This window comes from Apium graveolens, chromosome 4, assembly GCF_009905375.1.
Source record: "Apium graveolens cultivar Ventura chromosome 4, ASM990537v1, whole genome shotgun sequence".
Classification (NCBI taxonomy): domain Eukaryota; kingdom Viridiplantae; phylum Streptophyta; class Magnoliopsida; order Apiales; family Apiaceae; genus Apium; species Apium graveolens.
Genome location: NC_133650.1, coordinates 5,757,091 through 5,775,647, shown reverse-complemented (window position 1 = coordinate 5,775,647; position 18,557 = coordinate 5,757,091). Strand labels below are relative to the sequence as shown.

General features: G+C 33.8%; 3 protein-coding genes across 3 annotated transcripts; 2 read left to right on the top strand and 1 right to left on the bottom strand.

Moving 5' to 3' along the window:
• Nucleotides 1-2,520: 2,520 nt before the first annotated feature.
• LOC141717595 (uncharacterized) lies at nucleotides 2,521-8,762 on the top strand. The gene is made up of 13 exons (XM_074519742.1): nucleotides 2,521-3,052; nucleotides 3,838-3,990; nucleotides 4,094-4,306; nucleotides 4,400-4,489; nucleotides 4,666-4,782; nucleotides 5,059-5,328; nucleotides 5,868-6,024; nucleotides 6,245-6,322; nucleotides 6,604-6,704; nucleotides 7,293-7,463; nucleotides 7,709-7,783; nucleotides 7,964-8,071; nucleotides 8,278-8,762. Exons 1-13 carry the CDS (start codon nucleotides 2,669-2,671, stop codon nucleotides 8,602-8,604), a joined length of 2,244 nt encoding a protein of 747 aa, XP_074375843.1. The 5' UTR covers nucleotides 2,521-2,668; the 3' UTR covers nucleotides 8,605-8,762.
• Nucleotides 8,763-10,351: 1,589 nt separating this feature from the next.
• LOC141716618 (protein NEGATIVE GRAVITROPIC RESPONSE OF ROOTS-like) lies at nucleotides 10,352-12,566 on the top strand. The gene is made up of 5 exons (XM_074518804.1): nucleotides 10,352-10,584; nucleotides 10,675-10,747; nucleotides 11,142-11,683; nucleotides 11,831-11,999; nucleotides 12,108-12,566. The coding sequence occupies exons 1-5, from the start codon at nucleotides 10,579-10,581 to the stop codon at nucleotides 12,125-12,127; spliced, it is 810 nt and encodes a 269-aa protein (XP_074374905.1). The 5' UTR covers nucleotides 10,352-10,578; the 3' UTR covers nucleotides 12,128-12,566.
• A 2,437-nt stretch (nucleotides 12,567-15,003) lies between these two features.
• LOC141718227 (uncharacterized) lies at nucleotides 15,004-16,070 on the bottom strand. The gene is made up of 2 exons (XM_074520608.1): nucleotides 15,280-16,070; nucleotides 15,004-15,064 (listed from the first exon to the last, which is right to left on the bottom strand). The coding sequence occupies exons 1-2, from the start codon at nucleotides 16,068-16,070 to the stop codon at nucleotides 15,004-15,006; spliced, it is 852 nt and encodes a 283-aa protein (XP_074376709.1).
• Between the last annotated feature and the right edge of the window lie 2,487 nt (nucleotides 16,071-18,557).

Genomic DNA, 18,557 nt, shown 5'->3' with positions numbered 1-18,557 from the left:
CTAGACATATTTGGTGAAATACAATTATACAAGTCTCTTTGTGGGGGTGTGGGGAAAGATAAACGGTGAAAGGACAAAATATAAAGACAAATCTGATCCCAGATTTACGAAAGATATGGGAGTGGCTTTGGCAGACACACTTTTGACATTACATTACCACTGTGAGCTTCCACTCCTTGTAGTTTGTACTAGGTATAGAGTGTCAACATTTTCTATCATCGCCAAACTACATTCCCCACACTAATAAAACTGGCTCCCTTGCTAAAATTTTCACATTTTAAGCAATTCTAGTAATTTGGATATATACAGGTGGAGCTTGTTGGAAATTGCGCGCCCTAATAAGTATTTAAGCAATGCTAGATGATTCAAAATTTGTATAAAAAATTATAAAATAATGTATTATGTGTCATATTTTAAGGGTGTATATAAATGCATGTCACCACAACAAAATAGGCCAATTACGACGCACAACTTACAACGGAAAAAAATGTGCGTCTAACTTACGACGGAAAAAAGTAAAACGTCATAAATATTTACGACGAAATCCAAAACCGTCGTAAGTTTAATATTTTATTAATAAAATTATGCAAAATACGAAAACCGCATGCGGAGTTTCATATTATTTTGAAAAAAAATATCATTTATAAAATATTTGAAAAAAGTTTTTGTAACAATATTTAAGATTTCTAATATATTTCTAAGTAATTATTCTAATAAATTCCGGCGAGATGAAACTCGCAACCTAGAATAAAATAAATCTTTAGATTATTCCATCACACTAGGCTCAGTTGCAACTGAAATTATAAGTTTGCTTGGAATTTCAACATGCAACAGTAATTAATTAATTAAAAGATAGATTATCTTGGGGAATATAATGTTAATTAAACAAGTCCGAGTGGTTCTACTAAAAAATTAAAAAAAAGGGGGGGATGTAAAAGATATTTTATCAATAAAGGGTCTGCATGCCGTGATGAATAACCAGAACATGATGTTTTTTCGAGAATTAAATAAATTATTACTCCTATATGATTACACATATAAAATAATGAAGCATTATTCCTAAAGGTAGAGAGATTAGCGTCACGCAACGAGGATTAATTAAAGCAACGAATAACTAAACCCTGTCCCGTGCTCAAGTCATTCTCCCAGCCCTACCCTCCCTTATCAAAAGAAGTACAAAAATAAATAATTAATAAATATTTACTCCGTCTAATTAGATTATAAATATTTGAGCGTGACATAAAAATCAAGAACAGTAGGAAAAAAATAAAGGAAAACAGAGGATAAATTACTAGAATCCAGTGTTGTAAAAATCGGGAATCGGAGAATATCGATCGAGCTATCGATTTAGCATTAATCGGAAGGATTAATCGAAGTAAAATCGAATGTATTATAATATTAAATTATATTTAATATATTATTATGATTATATTAGTTATTTATTAACAAATATATTTTTATTATATCATAATTTCTATACTTATTCATATATAAATTAATATAGTATTTTATTTTAATAAATAATTATATATATGCCAATAGATAAATTCGTAAGAATTAATTGAATTTGAAAAATCGAATCAATCAAATGCTTTGTAGGGAATTAATCAAGAATTAATCGATTAAATCAAATATTTATCGGGAATTTTTCGAACACTTATCGGATCTACTGAAATATTACCACTATTTGGCAAAAGAAAAACAGTAGTACTAAAATTCCTAGGCTAGCAGTAGCAAACTAGCAGGGAGGAATAACATGTTAAAAAGTTAAAATGTTGCAATGCTAAATTCTACAAAGCGGACGCAAAAGTGTTACTACAGTACTATAATTTACCCATGCGAGAATAATTAAACAAGTCAATTAAATTGCCTGTCATTAGCTAAAGTTGACGGAAAAATATGATTAATTAACTAGAAATTGTTATGCCACATTTTGAAATTATTAATATTTTTTAATAATCTCATAATTTACTAATTATAAATTCCGTTTAATAGTTAATTACTTAACGTCCAACTTATCCTCTCTCGGAAACGAGGAAAAAATAAATCTCAATAAATCAATAACAAAAAATATCTCTCAACGATATCCTTCAAATCACGAAGATATCACAATACTTAGATTAAATCAGATAAAATCGATAATTACCACATTAAATAAACTTATTCTTAAAATTTGAGATAAACCCAAATTTCACAGAACTGCATAAAATTGATACAATATAAATTGGTACGCAGACATTTTGGCAAAAAAATCCGATAAAATGAGACAAGACATCTCCTAAGTTCAGCCCTCCATAAATATGACATATATAATTATTATTTTTAATCATAATTAAAACTAATCTACTTCCATAATTTATGGTAATATAAAAAAGGCTAAAATCTCTCAAAGCCCTTCGCAAATGAAGAAAGACTTTAGGTGACGCTGAAATTTGTCATTTGGAAATATTTTCGGGATCTTTTTCGGACACCTAAAATTGCTCTAATAAATAAGGTAGCTAGGCTGGTCTCTTTCATATCGCCTCACTCTTTTCAGTTTTCACTACTCGTCCTTTTCAATCCCCAAACGCCCAACAATCTGTCCACATTTATTTCCGTTTCATATCCATAAAAACACACACACAAAACACACACTTTGTACAATCTCAGAATTTATCAAGCTTTCAGCATGGCAGATCAGTTATCAAGCTCAGTTGCATTCGGCCTCAAGCTATCAAAACGCATATACTACGGACGACAAGTCTCGGCGCCTAAGGCTTCCGTGATGGAGAGATCATCATCCGAGACGTGGCTGCCGAGATGTCCGATGGTTTACGCAGAGATATCGGAGCCAAGTATAGTTGACAATCCTGACATTCCGAGTTACCAGCCTTATGTGTACGGTCTGTGTGAACCGCCGGCTTTGATACCGTTACACATGCATGGAGTTGAGATGGAAGTAGATTGTTATTTGGACACTGCGTTTGTTAGTGTTAGCGGCACTTGGCGTGTTCATTGTGTTCTTGCTAATAAAACTTGTGATTGTCGCATTGCTGTTCCTATGGGCGAACAGGTACTTAATTTAGATCCCTCTCCCTATCTTTTTTGGTTGCATTAGCGTTTTAATACATCTGTGTGAGCGCATTTTAGTGAGCGGGATTTACCGAATATGTTTACTTTGATTTTTTTCGAAAAAACGAGGTTTAACTCTTTAAAGGCTATTAATCTTTCTTTGACAGTCTTTTGTTGCTCTTATATGGATACGGACTCATAGATTATCTTGTTTAGGAATGGATCGTAATTTTTATAAAAAAGTGAATCAGAAATCAGACTTTGTTCTTGGTGCTCTTTTATACATTTTTTTGCCTGCATCCTTGGTTCATCTTACATGTTTTCGGGGAGTCAAAGTATCTAAATTTCAGTCAAAAGATTTGAGTGTGAATTTCGGACTAATATGAGTGTGAATTTTCGGACTAAACGAAAGGCTCTCCCAAAACAGACATAGCCATCAATGATGGTTCTTCACCTAACAAAAAAGAAAGTGTTTATGTTGAATTTAAGTTTAGTGTAGTACATTCCCAGGATGTTAACTTTAAAATGAGTAGGTAGTTTTTGTTGACTTGTCAATTTGTGTTCAAACAAGCAGCAAAGCTTATGAACGATAATTATGGATTTGTGGGCCTTATTTAATACGATAAGTAACTTATAGGAGTAATTATTTATGTCATTAGTAAAAATGACTTGTAAGTAGTTTATTAGTTAATTTTGAAAATTATCTGTTATTATGCATGATCTGTTAATAATTGCCAATGTTGAAGTTTCTGATTCCTAGTTCTCAGAAGAAATATGACTTAACAGGGTTCAGTTCTAGGTGCTGAAGTAAGTACTACTAGAAGTTCATTCTATACCCAATTGATTACTACTGGAGACACATTTGATACAGAAAACCTGGATAATGCAAAGGATGGTTGCTTGCTGAAACGTCATATTTATACATTTAAAGTTTCCCAGGTTATCTTTGATCAAGTTTAAAACACCCTTCTTTTTTGTCGTTTTCGTTTTTTCATGACTTCCCTTAAGAATGCAATTTATGTATTGGTCTAATTTCTATAAGGTCGAAGGCGGTTCCAATCTCCATGTAAAAGTGAGATGGTCTCAGAAAATGGTGTATCAAGATGGTCAATTCTGCCTCTGTCTTCCGTTTAGTTTTCCGACATATGTTATACCTGTAGCTCCTAATGTTATTAAAAGAGAAAAAATTCAGCTGAATCTGAAGGCTGGTACTGGGACACAGGTCCTATGCAAAACCACTAGTCACCCTTTTAAGGTAAGTGAATGCGTTGTTATATTAGTATTGATTAAGTTGTTAAATGCAAACTTATGAACTTTTTAGTAAATAATCTTCTGTCTTTCTATGCAGGAAATAAGACGCGGGGCAGGGGAGTTGGCCCTCTCATATGAGGCTGAAGTTGGATCATTTTCCAGTAGTGACTTATTTTTTTCTTATTCAGTAAGACTTTAAGCCTTTTTTGTTTGCATAGTTCACTTCTTATTAGAATATGCTATGTCCGAAATTGGGCGTTCCAGTCTTCATGATCATTAATAGAAAACATATTGCATGAAGTAACATTTCTTATGCATATATTAAATCTATTCGACTTGCTATCATTAATACTTCATCATCAGGTTTGTTCGAGTGATATATCTGCTTCTCTCCTATTACACGCTCCATCGCTTCATGATCATGACCAGCGAGAGATGTTCTGTTTTACCCTGATCCCGGGAAGTGACCTTCGTAGAAAGGTCAGCTAGAATATATGCATTTTCTTCTTTATGCCTAGGTCATTATGACATAATCTTCAGGAGTATGAAACATTTTTATTTTACATCTGAATATATAACAAGATTACGCTTGGTATTCTCTGTTTGGCACTTCAATAATGTAAATATTACTAAGCAGCATGCAACTTTAATTATTCAAGTAAGGTATACACCCTTATTTATGCAAAAGAAAATTCATTTATTTTGTTTTTCTCATTTTATCTGTGTACTCTTATGCCAATTTACTGATTGTTGTAGGTTTTCAGAAAGGTAATAATCTTTGTTGTGGATGCAAGTGGAAGCATGCAAGGAGGCGCCATAGAATCGGCAAAAACTGCACTACTAGAAGCCATTTCGAACCTCGCTCGGACAGATTCTTTTAATATAATTGCCTTCAATGAGAGTAGCACGTTATTCTCCCCATTCATGGAACTAGCAACAAATGAAACAATTGAAAAAGCTACAGAATGGATCAATACAAATTTAATTGCAAAAGGCGGCACAAACATCATGTTACCTCTAAATCAGGTATGAAGGTTTGATTATTAATCTACTTAATGATGGCTTCTAACACAACAATTGACCTTCAACTGGTGGATGTCATCAAACATCATAACATCATTTTTGCTATAGCTTTGTTGTTTGGTACACTTCATCCTAGTGATGCTAGAAAATCACTAGTTTTGCTGTTTGGATACATTTTATGTTAGCATGCCAACACAATAAAGCGATGCTAGAAAATCAGGATATCTCTGGTTGTATTTGTGTTTCTGTGTTGTAAATTTTGAATGCATGCAAGACTACAGCCTTAACACTAAGAACTGCAATTTCATCTAACTTTAGACCCCTATTTCCTTCTCTTTGTAGTCATGCTGATATTATGTTGTTGGCTCACAAAATATTCTTTAACAATTTATAATCCTAATAGGATGATATCTTGTTTTACCAACTAGTATTCTCAGATATATGCTTGCTGAGCTATTTTATGTGTTTGGAAAATCTATACTTGTATTATAATCTGGACAACTGCAGCTTATGTGAGGTGTATATTAATATGCTTACTGCAGGCAATAGAGATGGTTGCAAAAACCGGTGATTCAGTTCCATTAATTTTTCTTATTACGGACGGCGCTGTTGAAAATGAACGTGACATTTGCAGTGACATGAAAAAATGCCTTCTAGATGGAGGTCCCAATTATCCGCGTATATGCACATTTGGGATAGGTTAGCCTTCAGTTAAATTGGTTAATTCCCAAGTTCACTCAGCAACTTTGTATATATTGTGTCACTAGATTTTCATCAAAAATTAAAAGAAATCCTAAAAATACTCATCGAACAATTGAACTTAATTTTGTGTGCTGACCATGTTAGCTGTATATGTATTTGCTTTAAAATTATTCTATGCAAGTACACCTTTTCAGGTTCATACTGTAACCATTTTCAGGTTCATACTGTAACCATTTCTTCCTGCAAATGCTTGCGCAAATTGGGAGGGGATGTTATGATGCTGCATATGATATTGGTCAGTTGATTTTATTTCACATTAGAATTATTCTACATCAATATCTCATTTAAGTTTTGTCTTCGCAGACTGTATCATATAATGCTAACTTATACTGCACCAAAATTTCTATCTGTTTGGGGATAGTTGTGACAGTCAGTTCCTTCATTTTAAGTGTTATTAATTGAAAATGAAACTCAAATATGGTCCTCTCTAAGCAATCATTATTATATCAAGTTATTAGTCTTCTTGAATGATGATATCAAAATTGAAATTATATATTTCGATGATTATTTCTTCAGATTCCATCACTCTCCGAATGCAAACGCTATTTGACAGTGCTTCGTCCCTTGTTCTTACAAATATCAAAATTGATGCTTTAGAATGCATTGATAAATTAGAGGTACATTGTTGAACTTGATACTTTTCTTACTAAAAGCACTATTGGTCTCATCATGATCATTTTATAGGTAAGTAGACTGAGGTTTATGGAAGTTGCTCATTGAAGTTTTCGAATAGATATATATGATGGTTACAATTAGTATCTCTGATGATAAGGTCAATGTTGATCTATTAATGATGCTAGTGACAAGTTGTAGTTCTGTGACCATAAACTGATTATGCAAAAAACACTTTCAAAAATTGCTCACGTTCCTGTTGTGTTTGGTAATGGTGTCGAATCGAGTGCCTCCTTAGATGGGTTTCTGTGGAAAGGGAGTAAGTGTATTTTTTTGTGCTCGCCACTGGGGTTTCATAAACAGAATGGCTTTGGGGTTTCATAGACGGAAGCTTTCCTGCATGAGGAGTTTATTTTTCTCTGTAATTACAAAAGACTTGTTCTCTAGCTCTATTTTTGTTTATTTTTATTCACGTTGTTTGACAAATGGCAAGATTAATAAGTCATCATTAATAATTCCATATAGTGCTCTTGTTGGTTTTGATTATTGTTATTATCCACTTAAACCCTCTTTTTGTACATTCTCATGCATAGATGTACCCATGTCGTATACCAGACCTTTCTACTGGCTGTCCAGTGATCGTATCAGGCAGATATTCTGGGAACTTCCCTGATTCTGTTAAAGCTAGTGGTATCTTATCAGATTTGAGTAAGTTCGTGATAGATGTGAAAGCACAAAAGGCGAAGGACATTCCTCTGGAAAGGGTATTTTCTCAAGTTCTGAACCTAATTCTTCAAATTATATATCTGTTGATTTAGAACATATTTTCATCCCTGTCTTATTTAAAAAGTCTTTTTCTGATCAATGATTATAAGAAACATTTGCTACATTGCATTTATAGTATAAAAGTGGGTCTATATTTTGTTTTGAATTTTTAGATGAAAAAGGTTGCATTACTTTATGAAGGTACAACACACATTTTGCATCTAACCCTTATTCTTTGAGGCAGGTACTTGCAAGAAGGCATATTGATACATTTACATGTCATGCCTGGTTGTCAGGAAGCAAACAACTAGAAGAGAAGGTCAGTCTTTATTCTGTATGTGATCAAGCCTTGGAATAATAGGATGGGTGCATATAGTCGCGGATGTAGTTTTTCTGTAGAACAGAAGTTTTTTTCTTCATTAAATTGTTAAAGATTTTGCCTGTCCAAAATCGTGTTATAGGATCAACTCGATAACTTGAGTTATTCCTGTGCTTTTAGGTTGCGAAAATGAGTATACAGGCAGGGATTCCATCAGAATATACCAGCATGATTTTAGTCCAGACTGATAAAGGGAAGCAATCGTCTGACCCAGTCCTAGTACGAGAGGTAGGCTTGTTGCTAGTTAAATTCTTATTACATGTAAGCTAGCTACTTAAACTTGATCAACTGCTTCCTTGAACACACTTGTATCTATTAGGCTACTCTGCTAGCTATGCAACTTTTTAAAAAATAATAGATCTAAGAATGCACACTATGTCATTTTGTCATATCTATCTCTGAAATTGCTGATTGCTGATAATATTCTGCCACAGATGATGGGGATGAACGGCAGGAAAGTGATTTTCCTCAGGAACACGGGTACTGGTTTTGGCAACATAACAGCCACATCTGAGAATCTTCCTCTTGGCAGTGGAGAACCAAAATTACACGTATCTAAAGATTTCATGATGAAGGCGGCCTCAAATTTATGTGGGGAATTAATGGATCGCTGCTGTTGCATGTGCTGCATTCAGTTTTGTTCACAAGTAAATGATAAATGCGCTGTGGCTTTTACACAACTTTGCACTGCCCTTGCATGTTTTCAGTGCCTCAGCTGCTGTTGTGAGATATGCGATTCATGTGACCAATGCTGCGGTTAATGTATATACTATGATAACTATAATAGGCCATATATGTTTCGACGTTGGATGTGTTACTGTGTATATTCTGATCTCCAAGGATAATGGTTAAACTTGAACTTAATTACTGAAAAATTAATCTTGAGAAGTTGATGAATAAAATATTTCAATTAAATATACGAACATCATAGTAATTTAAGCCCCGGAATTTTCAAAATCCTGATCTCCTGCTGGAGTTGTGATTGGAATGTGAATATAACATTACTTGAGAAGAGAATTAAGATGCATATCTCATTATGATATCTATGCTATGAATCACGAACTTAAGTCAAACCAGGGGTGCAATTCTATGGATGCTATAGATCCACGAGACTTGTTACATTTCTATATAGTACTAAGCAGACATGGAGCTTTCTAGATAGGGAAAGTTTCATCTCCTTTGGCCAAATATAGGTTGAATAGGAGTTTCACCTGCACATGCCTCTTTTATCTTTCTCCGTGAAAAGTTGTATCTTGGTTGTTGTGATTCTACTACCCTCCATTTTTACTGGCATGTTGTTACATGCATCTCGAGGATTATATAATAGAAGCTCACAGATGCTTTAGTCCAAGTTGGTGATGTATTGATGCTAGACTGATCGTACATTATACTTTGTTATAGTAGATAGCAAAGGAACATAATCTCCTTAATTCATTGTTCATTTACTAAATATCTGGGACTGGTCGTAAACTCGTGATCACATCACTTGTACCTTTATCGTTTTTTATCAATAGATCAATCGTAAGGGCTGTTTGGATCACGAGATCTGAAATCAATTAACGAAGATAGAAATGACATTTGCATCGATGATGCTGAGTTCAAATCTCATGATCCAAACGGTCTCATAATTTTCTTAAGCATATGGAAGACGAATCATACATAATATAGTTAGGTAGTTGGCCAAAGAGCAAGAGCAGTAGTTTGCTTAGTTGAAATAGACTGTAATGTGTGAGTAATATTTTTTTTGAAGATACAATCTTCAAATCTCAATAGATGGACACTGTCTTCCATATAGATGGTATATGATGAGAAATACATATTTTAGAGTCTTCCTTAGTGTTAAATTTCATGTTTAGAAAACCCTTTCTATTATCTTAAACAGGGAAGACTGCCTACATCGAGCCCTCCCTAAACGGGATAACTGATTATGTATCTTTCCTCGCTGCGATAACTTAACAGTTTTCATAACACTGATTATATATGACTCGAGATTTTAGAATGGAAACATAATTTAGAAGAACAAAGCAGAAGAAATAGTACACGTGTTGGTCCGATCATGTAGGATTGACTGTTTTCTCGCGACAGATGCCTTGCATCCCCACAAGGACCACAGCCTTCAGTACCTTAATTTTATACAAGTTAGTACTGTTAAGAAAGTAAGTAAGTGGTGATTAAGTCCTCTAACTACCGTGTCTCATAGATTAACCATATGTATATGGAATTACTCCCGAGTCATCAGCAACAAATTTTATATGGTATGCATAATTTGTGCTTTGCACCCACTTATCAGTGTGGACCTAACAGTAACATCATCATCCGCGTATGTTTGCATTATATAATACTGAATAGTCTTTGCTCACATCTATCTAATTACGAGTATTTTACAGGCCAGTATGCTTGATTAGCCAGTAATATTTGAGTACATGTATGTGGAGTTGTAGTAGAGTTTACAGAGAATTGATCTGTCAAAAAAGGCTGTTTTAGAAAGTTGGACCAATAAGAAGATGTGGTATACCTCGCAAAAAACCATGTGTATTATAATTTATTACTCCCAAAGCTTAACTTTCATTGGCTTCTAGGATCTACTTAAATAATCTGAATACCTAATGCACATTATCAACTCATAGCCCTTCCATTTCCATCATAAACAGCTGCAGAACACTTCTGATCAAGTTATAGTTTTCTGATCTTTACTTCCTCGTCAATTTAACTATACTTTTTGCATCGTTTCAACAATGAAGGTAAGAGGCCATGATGTATTATATGTTTTCTTAGGCTCTTTTGCAATAAGATCAGTCTACTAGAAGCTAACTTTGTGTTGGTTATTGCAGTTCTTCAGTTGGATGCAAAATAAGCTTCACAGGGGCAAAGAGACCACAAAATCAAATTCGGCTTCAACAAGTAGTAAGTTTACATGGAATCTATGTGATCTTTTAAAAATCTTTTTAGCACTAAACATGTCAAAGTTTGCATGACTTGACAAGAATCTGAGGCCTAATGCTAAACACTTCACACTGAAAAGTTCGTCAAGTTTGAAACCTTCATGTGGGCTAGTTAACTATTAATGTGTACCTCAGATAAGAGAACTTCTAAAATTTTCTATGCACACTGAGTTAGTAAATTTTGCACTTGATATGGCAAATACGTGAAGATAATGAATCAGACACTGGTGCATGATGAGAAATTACGATATGGAGCTCTAAATTTGCTTTAATGAAGTAAAACAAAAGCTACAGATATAAGTGTCTTTTTTCTTGTCATTCTATTGTTTAATGCGATTGTGATTTTCATTCCACAGATAAATTGAATCAAGAAACAAAATACGAAGAACTCAGTGACTGGCCTCATGGATTATTGACAATTGGAACTTTTGGTAAAAAGGATCTCCCAGACAATAGAGAGAGACAGAGTCTTGAAGATGAAAGTCGATCTCTTTCTCAAGAATTAGCTGCAGAATTTACCCCCGAGGAAGTTAAAAAGCTACAGACAGAGCTGGCTAATCTGTTAACAAGGAAACCAGCTTCTAAAGTTGATGGGGAAATTGCTAATCTTCCATTGGACAGATTCCTTAATTGCCCGTCAAGCTTGGAGGTTGATCGTAGACTATCTAGTACATTATGCAGTGACTTGATTAATAAAGAGGAAGAAGATGAAGAAGACATTGACAGAACAATTCAAGTGATTCTTGGTCGATGTAGAGATGCTTGCATGGAAAGTAATAAGAAATCAATTGGAAAAAAATCAGTTTCCTTTCTCTTGAAAAAAATGTTTGTCTGTAGAAGTGGATTCGCGCCAACTCCCAGTTTCAGGGACATGCTTCCAGAATCAAGAATGGAGAAGGTACTTTCTATAAACTTGTTTTTTCCAAGTATATACTGAATCATCATATTCATATTTTGTAATCATATTCTTAGAAGAAAGTTGCACTAAATTAAATTCTGTCATGTATTCTTTGCTTTCTGATGGTGATGATATGGTCAAGTGCAGCTTTTGAGGACCATGCTTTCCAGGAATGTACATGCTCAGAATTCATCTCGAGCATCATCAATGAAAAGATACATAGAAGATGTACAAATGCCAAGCATGAGAAAACAAGATGAAAGAGAAGACAAATCAAATGATCAAAAGAGTAAATGGGTCAAAACAGATTCAGAATGTAAGTTAATTAGTATTTATCATCTGTTCAATTTATTAACAGACTAACTGACATGACGCTTTCTATAACCTCGAACATTAACATGATCTGTGTCTTTTGGTTTTGCAGATATTGTTCTGGAGATTTAGATACTGCCTCTTTCTCTTTCATCACATTTGGAATCACATAAAAGTACCTTTTTACCAATGACAGGTTAATGTATGATCAGTAGCTTTAGATTTTTTTTCTAAACCTTAGAGTTTAGGTTGCAAGAGAAAAGCAACACCCTCGAGCAGCAAGATCCAAACAAGAGAATGGATGCAGTGTGAAGACTTTAAGGTTGATTAAGATGCTAAACGTTGGAAAATCTCGAGCCAGAGTACATGTAACTCGAACTAAAACTCTGTAGTTAAACCGTATCAGGTGTCTCCTTTTGTGAATGATTTGTTAATTCCCTGCTAGTTCTTTTTTTCATGGTTGTACCAGTTATATCTGCTTCAAACCATGTTATTTAGTAAGGGATTTTTGTACTAAAAAGAGTAGACATCATATACATTTTCCAGTTCTTGTTATGATTTCCCTTTTATACTGAAATAACGCGTCCTCTGTACATATTTTTTTCCTTTCCAACAAGTTCACGTTATTCATTGTTACATTCTTATGTTTGAAGTTTGAGCATCAATTATTCAAATATTAGAGTCGCAAACTATTATTGTCTGTCTCAATTATCAAGCATGAAACACTCTGTAGCTGTTGAAGTCTGGTACTAATGTTTAGGAACGAAATATCTTAATTACCATCCTGCAATGTAATTTATGTTGTCGTTTATATGAACAAACACGGAAAGCAACAGAGAAGCTCCAGATTTGAGATGCAACATGAGAGAGAGGATGGAATTTCTGGATGTGAACTGATGTAAAATTATGACAAATATCGCGCGGGTGACTAATATTGGGAAATTGAACTAGAACTTACTGTCATTTTGATCCTGTCACTCTTCTCTGACATTCAACATTCATACTTTTGTTTAATCTAATTCAGGATGCGTTTATTGTGAAGATCCTGCAATAAACACTTAAAGGAACAAACACTATAAGTTATGTTGTTAATATGGACAAACACTGAAAGCAAAAGAGAGGCTTCAGGTTTGAGGTGCACCGTGAGAAAAAGGATGGAGTTTCTGGAAGTGGACAGACGTAAATTTGCCAGATTCGGTGACTGATGCTGGGAAATTAAACTGGAACTTACTGTCATTTTGATTCTGTAAGCCTTCTATGACATTCAACAAGCATAATTTTGTTGAATCTTCACATAATATGTGTAATGTGGAGACGAATTGTTTTGGGCTTCCGCATGCACATGCAAGTGCTGCATATCATTTTTGTTGGAATGTGTTGGGTTGGTATGACTGATGGGTTTGGAGCCGTAGACCAAATTACTGAGATCCTCTTGACTAGTATTTTTTTTGTTAATTGATTACACATGCACATTTCAGGAATCGATACCAGTCGAACGCTGACTAGCAATTACTAATTAGTGATGGTTGTTCTAGTTGTTTATGGTGCTAATGTAAGCTACTATTCTACCTCGCAAGTGGGTTGAGAATGCAGGCTTTTTTTTGTGTATCAACTATTTGGGGGGTCTTCATGCTGGTCTTGTTCAACCAAATTCATTACCGACTTAAAAACACGTTATATAAAACAAATGTGAGTGCTTATTTCACAAGAGAAGTTGCTTCTCTGGGTTAACCATCTATAGTTTAATACTAACATTTTGGTGTTATTAAGAGTAAATTACAGTCTTCTTGTAGCTCAATTTTACCATTTTCGTAGTTTTAAAGCTGGAGTTTGAAATTTATACATTGTTCATAAAAAGATTGCTAAAACCACATTTTTTTACCTTTAGCCACCTTTTCGAAGAGTAAAATAATATTCAATCAACATATTACAAAATTCAAAAATCGGCCATCAAAAATACTAAGTATATAAAATTGAGTTTGCAAGTTATAATTTACACTGTTATTAGTAAAATCGATATTCCCCACTTGTAATTTGTGGATGAGTTGTCGAGTTGATTCGTGTTTAAAGTAAATAAAAATATATTATATTTATATATAAGTTCATGCATGACTAAACTTGTCCTAAAAACTCAAAACTTTGTTTTCCATAATGTGAAGCCCAAGCTAAGGTGGCCCAACTTGGTCCGCGCCGAGTGACATTATTATCAGGCCATGTAGAGTGAAACCAGGCCCATGAGGGCACAAGTGGCGATACTATACAAGCTTCGAAAGTACGAGTGCTAAACTAAACGAGAAACATGTTGTCTTGGAAAATAATTAAAAAAAAGAAATAATAGCAGCGGCGGTACGATAAGATGGTGAAAAGGTCAGTGGACAGTAGGAGGATATATAGTGGTTTATATAACGTGGTGTAAATAAATGTAATATAACGGGGAACACGCCGGCAACACCTATCATTTTAGAGCATATGCACAGCTCACGTTAAAATATCAATTCAGGAGCATATTTGATTTTTTCCTGCCATGTGATAATGCAGCGCAGTGTTTATTGCTCCTTTGATTTTCAACGGCCCATCAATTCAGGAAGCAGGCCATCAGTATTTGATGGAGTCTCCAACGGGCATCAATACGTGGGGCCCCCGTTTCAAAGCATGCTGTCATTGCTTTTTTAGTTGTTTTCACTGTATAACAGCCATATTATTTTTAGTAACGGTCAAATTAACGGTCAATTTTTTTTTGCTTATAAAAACTGATCCCAAAATTTTATTTGTAACTCAAACTTTTACACACTCATATTTCCTTGCAAAAATTTTACACATTCATATTATTACATATTTAAATATATAATGGGTACTAATTGGCTTCCTTCCGAAGAATTACAATTATGTGTTTCGTGGGCTCGACAATCTGTTGATCCGATCACCGGTCGATATTCAAACAAGAATAATTTATGGGGGCGAATTCATGAGGATTATGCAAAAAATTGGTGTGGGACTCCGGAGAATCCTCATGTCGAACCTCGTTCAAAAATTGCTCTAGACTCGCATTGGCTACCATTGAAGAGAGCACTAAAAAAATGTCAATGTGCAAAAAATCAAGCTAGTAGATATACTGCAAGCGGAACCAATTTGGTAGATGAGGTAAAAATATATATATATTTCAATACGTTTTTATATTTGTGATAACTTGGTTTCTATTTTTTTTTTTTAATTTTCTCAGATAACTCAGGCTCAAGGATTATATTTCAAGGAAATGAATAAGACATTTGACAAATGTTGAATACCTCGGGTAAATTCCATCTGCAAGATAATAAGCATTGTTGTATCGTTTTCCATTGACGTGAAACACCACCGTTGGGCTATTTCCTGCGATGACTTTATCAAATACAGGAGACTGGCCTAGAACATTAATATCGTTCTGAGCTCCAGGCACACCAAAAAAAGCATGCCAAGCGACCGCCTCTAGAATAATTGTAGGTCGTCCTTTTCGACCACTATAAGCTCCTCCCCATCCGCTTGGACAATTCTTCCATTCCCAGTGCATACAATCGATACTTCCAATCATACCTGAAAATCCCCTTTGTTCTCCCCTTGTTAAAAGCCTTCGTAAATCTGCTGGTGTCGGAGCACGAAGGTACTCTTCACCAAAGAGACCTTCTACTTGTTGACAAAATGTTTTCATACACTCAAGTGTTGTTGATTCTCCCATTCGACATATTTCGGCACACTGATCAGCCGCTGCACCGTAAGCTAGCATTCGTAGTGCAGCAGTCATTTTTTGTTGTGGTAACAACCCCAATAATCCAATTGCATCTGTTTTTTGATGCCAATAGGAATCTTGAGTACAAAGAGCGATCATGATGCGATTGAAAACATGAGGACGCATTCGATACCTCCGACGAAAATCATCTTCATTGAATATTGGACGATCAACGAAATAATCTGCCATGAGATTTTTTCCTCTTGATAGCCTTTCTCTGGGATGATTAGAAGATTTTCCAGGTCTTGAACCTCGTCCTTGTGGTTCATCTGAGCTATCGATGAACTCCTTCATCATTGCCGCTTCGGTCACCATGGTATTCATAATTTCAGACTCTTCTTGACTGTGTTTTTGTCTCTGACTCAATAATCTTTTTAATGAATTCATTATTGAAAAGATTGTATTGATTTTGAGATGACTATAATATGAAGAGCATCTATTATTTATAGAAAATTTTCTATCTATAAATCTGGATCATGACACGTGTTATAATGTGAATGAACGAAAATCTTATCAAAAATTTAAATTTATCCACTATCTTATCAAAAATCTAAAATTATCCAGCAATGTATTATTGGATACGATTTGTGGGACCATTAAATAATAGAGATGAAATTAAATTTATGATATATAATATAATTATTTATTTGATGAATAGTAATTGATAGATTGATGGATTGATGGAGTTACGTGGGTGTATAAAAATTAAGAAAAAAAATGATTCTAGCATGAATAGTAATCAACTCCATTGATTGAATTGATGAATTGATGGAGTTGAGGGGTGTATATGCTCTTACCGACTACCTTTCTATGTCTTTATTTTGATTTTCTTTCCCTACACCCATATCTCTATGTATCCCAAACATGATTACTATATTCGAAAATCAAAATTAAACGGTTAAATTATTGATTTGTTATTTTTAAATAATTTTTGAAAAATTTAATGGTTTATCAATAATTTATCGGTGATCTACATAAATGGTCAAATGCATTTTTCCAATTTATTGAAGATTGTAGAAAATCGGACAATTTTTACATAATCCGAATTTATACACGAGAAATTACGATATTTACGGTAGAGTAATGCTACATACACAAAAGAAAATTACAAAAAATTGTCACAAAATGATATGACATGGGTGATGTGACACAATGAAAAAATTCAATTGGTCCTATTAATGTAATAGCAAAGAGGTCCATTTATATTTAGTCACCTACCATGTGACATGTGTCATTTGTACAATTTGAGTAACTCATTTTGTATCTCTAACATTTTCTTTTACGACCAGACCTCAGAGTTTTAACATTCCAAGATACATATATACACTGCATATCCTACAAACTTATACACGAGAAATTCCAAAATTTTGATTTCTCAAATATTAAAAGTCATAAACATAAGTCTTTATAAACCGAGTATTTTACGCACCATCTTCATCCTAAATATTTATTCACACAAAAGAAGTGAGATGGGAACATGTTATGGATTTGCCGACTGATCAATGGAGCTATACGAATTAACAAGTCCCATAATCCTACCGAATGAGATCTTAGAACCTAATTAGATTGACTAATGCTGCGTCGAAATATACACTTGATCGTCCTCGTAATTCAATAACATGTGCACTAAAAAATTCCTCACCAATCTTCCACCTTAAACAGGTGAATGCTAAACAAGGCACGTCTCCTTGTACCTTCGAGGCTTCCGTATTTTTATATACAACAAATGCTCCGTCTGGATGTGTGTCTACTGTGAGAAAAGGTGTAGATGGAAAAATTTTATGAAAATTAAATTAGATAATTATTTGATAATTTTTACAGCCTTTTCAAAAGTATGAAAACATTTTTTGGCTAACATCAGCTTTTAGATAAAAAAATTTCTCCAAACAGCAGTTTTTAAAATTTACTAAACACGACAGTTTTTCAGTAAAAATGTATTGTAACTATCTGCTGCAGTAATAACAAACGGGGTCAAAGTTTATTAAAAATAAATTATTGAACAACTGATGCATAAGTAAAATATCATATTAAAAAAAATAAATTATTGAACAACTGCTGCATAAGTAAAATATCATATTAAAAAAAAATATCCGGGTATATTAGAAATACCTCAAACTATGACATACTAAGAGCAAGTCCAACAGCTCCCCTGAACTTGCTCTCAACTTCAAATATAAGAAATATGACAAAAAAATGCACTCCAACAGTGTTTTAGTGATTTCTTATATCACTGAGACAACTCTCACATCCCTTATCTTTAACTAACCACAAGTCATCCCTTATTTCATTTTTATCAATAAAAAAATGATTTTTGTTTCTTCTTCTTAGTTCTTTTCACTCTCTTCCTTTCATATCTCATTCAAATTTATTATTATTATAATAATAAGGAATGAAGATAAGGATCATTATTGGAGTTTAAATTCAAAATCATGTCTTAAATCACTAAGAATTAATATTTTATAATATTTATAAGAAACTCATTAAGAGACAGTTGGACTTGCTGTAAAAGTACGTCCCCCATTCTTATTAATCTAATCAAACGCGGCTAATCATTTACTTCATTAGCAACGGCTATATAAAACATGATGAAACAATTCAAGTCACAAGAGATTACTTTCTGTTATTCTAGATTTTGAATATCAAACATTAACATTAATATTGCAGATTTTTGTGAGGTCAATTATTTTAGAAAAAGTACCTGCTTATAAATGAATTATAATATGTCCAACGTGATTTAAAAAAAATCAAATTGATAAAATGAATATTTACAACGTTTATTTCAATTAACTAATGTCTTTAACC

Excerpts from the sequence above, each read along its gene's own strand:
- LOC141717595 (XM_074519742.1), top strand. The coding sequence starts at position 2,669 with ATGGCAGATCAGTTATCAAGCTCAGTTGCATTCGGCCTCAAGCTATCA. Across the intron at positions 3,991-4,093 it reads ATACATTTAAAGTTTCCCAG|GTCGAAGGCGGTTCCAATCT; the intron begins GTTATCTTTGAT and ends AATTTCTATAAG. Across the intron at positions 8,072-8,277 it reads ACCCAGTCCTAGTACGAGAG|ATGATGGGGATGAACGGCAG; the intron begins GTAGGCTTGTTG and ends ATTCTGCCACAG.
- LOC141716618 (XM_074518804.1), top strand. Across the intron at positions 10,748-11,141 it reads AAATTCGGCTTCAACAAGTA|ATAAATTGAATCAAGAAACA; the intron begins GTAAGTTTACAT and ends TTCATTCCACAG. Across the intron at positions 11,684-11,830 it reads CAGAATCAAGAATGGAGAAG|CTTTTGAGGACCATGCTTTC; the intron begins GTACTTTCTATA and ends GGTCAAGTGCAG.
- LOC141718227 (XM_074520608.1), bottom strand. The coding sequence starts at position 16,070 with ATGGTGACCGAAGCGGCAATGATGAAGGAGTTCATCGATAGCTCAGAT. Across the intron at positions 15,065-15,279 it reads GCAGATGGAATTTACCCGAG|TGCTCTCTTCAATGGTAGCC; the intron begins GTATTCAACATT and ends ACATTTTTTTAG.